At 37.2% G+C, this 6,892-nt stretch overlaps 1 protein-coding gene across 1 annotated transcript in view; it reads left to right on the top strand.

The window, feature by feature from the left end:
* The first annotated feature begins 4,026 nt into the window (after positions 1-4,026).
* LOC138011851 (neutrophil cytosol factor 2-like) overlaps positions 4,027-6,892 on the top strand; it is a 24,849-nt gene continuing 21,983 nt past the window's right edge. The window contains exon 1 of the mRNA XM_068859076.1: positions 4,027-4,413. Within this exon, the coding sequence (XP_068715177.1) occupies positions 4,204-4,413 (210 nt within the window). The 5' untranslated portion in view covers positions 4,027-4,203. The remainder of the gene's footprint in view (positions 4,414-6,892) is intronic.

The raw sequence follows: 6,892 nt of genomic DNA, 5'->3' as shown, positions 1-6,892 counted from the left end.
CTGCAGTAGAATGTTTGTGATACAGGCCGATGGAGAAAAAGGATCGAAAAGTGAGAAAAATAATTTCGAGGTAAAAGTTGAGGATGATAGATTCATTGTTGCTGAAGAATCTTTTTGCGCTGGAAGAATCGACAAATTAAGTCATAGATTTATAAGACGTGATTTAAAGAGGAAATATAATCGGGCTGCACGTGCGACACAAGGTTTAATACGTATGGGTTATTGACCAAGCGTGAGGTCAAGATGACTGGATATTGGCCAAGTTCTTTTTTTGCGTGTTTATGGACCGAGACGAAGTCGAGGTCCATAAACACGCAAAAAAAGAAGAACGAGGCCAATATCCTGCCATCTTGACCGAACAAGCTTGGTCAATAAAGAATTTATTAAGATCACCAAAATATTGAAATCAGGTTGGAGGGAGCTGGAAAAGACTGAGTTGCCATGGGAACCAATTTTTTTACAGCGGCAGGTGTGTAGCCTATAGAACTATTGGCCTACCAAGTTTCAATGATCTTAGTTCCAAATTGACCGAGATAGCTCTATATATACTTGATGTTTTTTTAGGGTTGAGTGAATGACGTCATCAGTCCTCTCATTTGCGGAATTTGCATATTCTACACACTTTTCAAGCTCAAATATCTCAGGAACCAATACAGATATTTCCAAACAGTAAAAGGCGTTTTTAATCTTTCCTGGCATTCTATGCGATGAACCTAAAAATTCAAGGGATAAAAATTTGATCATAGTAGCGGACAAAATAAGAACAGCCGAAAATTATGTACCAAGATAAAACACGTCTTATGTAAGTCGTGTCTAAAATAAGACGCGAACGCTTGCTTTGTACCATTTATACGAGCAGTTTGCGTTTTATTTAAGATGCGTCTTACATGAGATGCGTCTTATGTTATCCTGTATAAATGACCCTAATGGTAAAGTAACTAAAGTTCTTACGACATCGCGATCGACCATTCAACCGTGAATCTTCTATTCTTTAGCTTTACCTCAAACCTTTCATATCCTGCAGTTATACTATAAATAACATATGTACTGGTAAATCGTCAACAAGACCGAATATAAACACAAAACAAACTTTTTTCGAGAACCGTCAGGTTGTACTTCGAAGTGACGAGTTCGGTGCTGTAGCTTTAGTTATTTTTCAAACTCGCGATTATACCTTTGTGACGTTAAGTTGCCGTCGGCTAAGTCATTTAGAGAGGCTAAAGCGAAGGCGACAATTTTATTTCTGGAAAGTTCATACTCACTTTCCAGGCCAAATGAGTTTCAATAATTTTACTGGTAAATATTTTTTTTTTCGTCCTTAGGGACGTCTTGGCCTCTCTTAGCCGTTTAAGACTGGGCGCGAGTTGGCCGTGGAAGCATTTGAGGATCCTGGGGGCTTTTATTAAATTCATGGTAACCGGATGTAGTCATTTCCGGTACTTGCCTGTGGTTTAGCCCAAAATTGCTTGGAAACAAAAACGCAGTGGCGTTGAGACAATAAGCACTTAATGACTGGCCCCAAGGGAAACAGTGAGTTTTGTTTCCCCGAGACCCTCAATGTTCCCCGAGGCGACGCCGAGGGAAACATTGAGTGAAAACACATTAAGTGTTTTGTTATACCTCCCAACTCAAAATAGAACAATACACAGATAAAAATTATTTGCTTGACGTCGGCTGGCGTACAGATTTGCCGCCGTTTCAAAGGTGCACGACCAGATCACGTGTGAGTCGAAAGTTCAAGTTGTTGTTGCCCTAGGGCGTCATAAAGTTTTGTTCGCCCTAGGGCGTCATGAGGTTTTGACCAATGACAAGTGACACCTTCTTCTCCAATCAGAAAACGTATTTGAGTTGGGAGGTATAACAATTCACTTTAAGCCCTGGCCAAACGACAGCGAGAGTTGATGAGAGTAGAAACTCTTGAGAGTTCATGAGCATCGATGAGAGTAATCGAGAGTTGTCCAAGCGAGAGCGAGACTAATGGACGACTTCACGCTCTTGATTTCATCATGGGTAACCAGGGCAACATGGCGGGAAATTCAAAGGTTTTTATGGAAATTCAAAGCAAAATGTACTGTACATGATTCTACTTTATAAACTTTCGCCTTCATAAACCAAACAAATAAGTTTATGTTCATAACTAAGATGAAGTAGACTTGTTATCCCTTCTTTGGAATTCCTAAGTATTTCTTCTTTTGTCTCCGTACATTCTCTGTAATTTTGTGCCTTTGGAATTACAGGAAATGTATGGCAGAAACACTTTTTCATAAAATAATTTCTTCAATAGCCATTCTCTCCAAATTTATTCTGCCACACCTTTGAGCGCATATCTTCTGTTATGGCAAATAAAATTAAAAAAAAAAATTGCATATCATAATACTTTTCATCGTTTTGAACTTCCTTACAAACCTTTGAATTTCTCTCCATCTTGCCCTGATTTCCCATGATGCACTCAAGAGCGTGAACTCGTCTATTATCGAGAGTTCCTCGGGTAAACAAAAGAGAGAGCCTGGGAACCACTATGGGAAACTCTTTCTGATGTAAATATGGCGCCTTTTGATGGGTTTTGAATAGGTCAACAACACTAACCTGGAATTTCCATCCCTCAATCTGACATTGGACATTTCGTAACAATTACACGACCCAATATCCCATGTTAATATTGACAAGCTTACCGCTCTAAAAAGAATGAAAACAGGCAGAATTACAGCTTTAGTTCAACAAGAAATAGCGTTTCTAAGCTATGCCGCGCTGATCTACAGTATTTAGGTCTAAAACCCCGTTGAAGACGGTTAACTTTCAATTGTTTTGCTGGGTACTACTATTCCATTACTCTAAAAATTTCGCTCTTGAATAGGAGGTTTTCACGTGACGTCATTGCCGCCATGTTGGTCTACGAAAACAAAAGATCTCCTTGAGATCTCTCATTAGCTTGTTTTGTTTGTCCACCAAACGTCCTACATTTTTCTAGTGCCATTGGTGTCTCTAGCAGCGGTTGGTTGAAAACGTCCTATTCGATGACTCTCGAGAGCCGATAAAAGTACCCGAGAGTGGATGAGAGTTCTAGCCAAACGAAAGCGAGAGTTTTAACTCTTGTCAACTCTCGTGCTCGTTTGGTCAGGGCTTCACACTTCCCAAGTCAAGAAAGCGAGACTTATCTCCACGGCTGTGGCTTGATGCCCAGTGCTATATGGACTTTTCAGAAATGAGATGATGAAAAAATGTTACTGATACTTTTAAGCTGAGTATTTCCTGCGGCGAAGGACGAAGGAAGCAGAAAAACGAAAGAAAAAGGAACACATTTTACCACGAAATACGTCAAATCACTCAAACAATGACGTCATCTATTAAGCACGTGACGTCAAAATTGAGGCAATTTTTGGAAACCACGATCGTGTTTTATCGCTCGACTGAACCACAGCCACAGACGTGAAATAAAACATTCATACCCATAGCCTCCCGATGAAAATAGTTACACATTCATACACAAATTGCTTTTGATTTTCTTTTTCGAAGCAGCCATGTAGTGCCAGGATACCGGGTGAAAACTGGCCTTAAACTTTCAGTGGCTTACGGATTCTAATCACATATTTCTAGCGATTTGTGTGATACAATAATTGTTGTGGACTTGTAGTTCGAAACCCGACTGACAATTCTCAAAAGACATGACCATTCTCTTTGCCGACAGTGAAGATTTAGGTATACATTTCATTTTTAATCGTTTTGTTCTTCGGCATTAAATTTTTTTGTTTCCGTCCAATTCTCTCGTGACCCCCTTGAAACCTTCTTAACTCTTGCATGACGTTGACTCGTCACGCAATCTTTGCTCGACTTCTGCTTTGCGTAGGTGGCTATGATACGTGCGGTGGCGTTTTCTAAAATTCACCTTCATTCAGGCTTTCTTATAACTTTCCTTAAACGAAGGAAGTCTTAAAATCACGGGAAGCTCATGCCGATTTGCTTTCGTAAATGACGATGATGGCCAGCGGCTGTTAGCCGCAAGACAATTTTAAATAAATATATTGGTCCAAGATTGGCTCTCTCATTTTCTTTTGTAAATTTATTTTTTGCCTTGATTTTCCGGCTCTTTGAACATGTAAATCTGGAGTGCCTTCCTTTCAAGGTTAAGTATTCGAAATACTTATTTAAAAACCGGGTGGCAGTCCTTTGTTGGAGTTCTAAGTTCGCACGCAAACTCCTTTCAGAATGGCCGAAATGTCTATGGTGGAAACTTTGACAATTTGGAATGATGGGGTCTCTCTTATGGACCAGGGGAAATTTCAGGACGCTCTAATGAACTTTATCGCTCTTGAAGGAAGAACTGATTCTTCGCAACAGTTAATTACTTCTGGAAGGAATCTGTTCAACATTGGACAAACTTATCTTGCTCTTGGGGACTTTGAAAAGGCTGCCGAGGTAATATAACTTTTAGAAGCACTAAGCTTTCTTCGGTGTCAAATAGCCGGTCTATTGTTCACCGGGTGCTATAAAATCTCACAAATTTAAAATAAGATTGAAAATAGCTGACTTTGTAACAAAGTTTTCGACCAATACAGAACTCAATTATTACTGTTTTTATTCGACTTCATTATAATTAAGATGAAGCTTTAAGGTCGAGTGCTATCATCAAACGTGTTTTTTGTTTGTTTTTTCCTGTGTCCACTGTTTTTCTCTTTGTTTAAACTGCTGGTTAACTAAAAATGATGTATCGTTGCTTTTATGATGTTTAAAAGAAAAGGCTTCCGCTTTGGTTCTTCATTACCTAGTGACTAACTTGATATTATTATTATTTTGTCTTACATTGTTGGAATGCCGTTGTCCAATTAAAGGATTAATTTTGTATCTACTTCAAACAGCTTTGATAGCTTTAGGCACTCCTTATTAATTTTCGTTAAACATAATTGCAATTTCCATGAAAGATGTTGTTGACTGATCTGTACAGTAATAAATAGTGGAAAGCCAATGCACATTTCAATTGCGATATCCAAACTGAATGTTCCTCAGGCTTGCAAAACTTGTAAACAAGTGCCTCTATTTATATTTATCTCTTACATAACTTCTACGATGATATCGTAGAAGTATCATATTCAGTTTCTGAATATTTTGAATTTCTAAATTTAGCTTAATGTGGCACTGAAAATTACCTTGATGAAAACTCGTGAAGTCACGCTATAATGAGATGATAAAAACGAAAATACTGATCTGCATCCGTTTATGGTAATGTTCAATGCCTTGATTGTTCAACAACATTCACAACGATGTGTGTTGAAATGTGAGAACAGTCTTTTCTTGCAGGTGTGTCTATATCATTACATTGTTTAAATTGTTATGCAAGAGTGAACCAAGCTTGAAGTGAGTTCAATTGAGTGTCATAAAACCAAAAGCAAAGTAATTACTTTGGCCAATCAAAAAGGATGGAGACAATCCAGAAAACCAATGAAAACTTGAAGTAATTACATCTAGCTGACACAATGCATGGGAAAATGGGCACGCATGAGCCATGATTGGTTTTGGTTTCACTTCTGATTGGTTGCAAAAGTGGCGCGAGAACTTTGAACCAATCACTGAGTGAAGTAATGTAAAACCAAAGCAATTCACTAATTACTTACGACACTCAATTGAAAACCACTCTATTAGGAGGCTCAAACCATTTTCAATACTTTCAAAAAAACCATGCTACTCTAGGGTGGATTCAGGGGTGTTTTCATTGGTTTGGTCAAATCCTCTAAAACTATTATGAGTTCAAATGTGTAAACATTGGTTTCAGAAAAAAGTTATGAAGTTGATAATAATAATAATAATAATAATAATAATAATATTATCAATAATAATAGTAATAATAATAATAATATAGTAATATAAATAGTAATTTATTCTTTCGTTCAACTTACAATATTTTACAATAAAATAATAAAAATCGTAACAAAGCCTAATTAGACATTTAATACAAAAAAATAGAAATTTATGTAAAATATTATTCTTTATACCTGTGATGTATAAAAAGTGTTCATTTCTTTAATAACAGCATTAATAATAATGATAATAATAGTAATAATAATAATAATAATAATAATAATAATAATAATAATTGATTAAAAAGACAAACGCAACTAGATTCATTTTGACAACGTTTCGACATCGTCCGATGTCATCGTCAGGCAATGAATTTTCATCGGGTGAAGCATAACTTATAGTACAAGAGCAATAGAACAATGGAACAATATATACAATAGTACGCTAACAATAAATGGGAATTCTAAGAAAATAGTTTTGCCCTGACAGAGTCTGACTGCACATTAAGTGATGGTTTCAGTTCTTTGATATAGAACATCTCATGAATTAAGCAGTCAAATTTCGATGCGCATTTCTTTATGACACTAAAACTCGCCGCGGGGGGTGCTGTTGTTTGGCCATGATCTGCTTGGCGATGCTTCCCGATAGCTGAGTATCTAGTATGTTCCTCAATTCGTTGATGCAAGTGACGAGCTGTATAGCCAACATAGCTCGCATCACACAAGCTACATTGAAATTTATAGACGACTAGTTGACTAAAAAATGATGGTTTGGGCTCACGCAATTTAAGGACATCCTTGAGCTTGCGGCTGACAAAAACTGGCTGTAGATCTATATCCAGTTTCTTATTTAGCTGAGTAAGTTGGCGCTTCACAATATCGGCTGGTTTTTGGTCAATAAATGGCAAGACGATTCTAATGGTGTTTTTATTATGGCTAGTAGATTGTGATTCGACATCTGATGTATTCATTTATTGTTAGCGTACTATTGTATAATTATATTGTTCTATTGTTCTATTGTTCTTGTACTATAAGTTATGCTTCATCCGATTAAAATTCATTGCCTGACGATGACATCGGACGATGTCGAAACGTTTTCAAAG

The sequence above is a fragment of the Montipora foliosa genome, chromosome 7 (assembly GCF_036669935.1).
Source record: "Montipora foliosa isolate CH-2021 chromosome 7, ASM3666993v2, whole genome shotgun sequence".
Lineage (NCBI taxonomy): Eukaryota > Metazoa > Cnidaria > Anthozoa > Scleractinia > Acroporidae > Montipora > Montipora foliosa.
The sequence above is the reverse complement of the archived record's forward strand: the minus strand, read 5'-3'. Positions and strand labels throughout refer to the sequence as shown.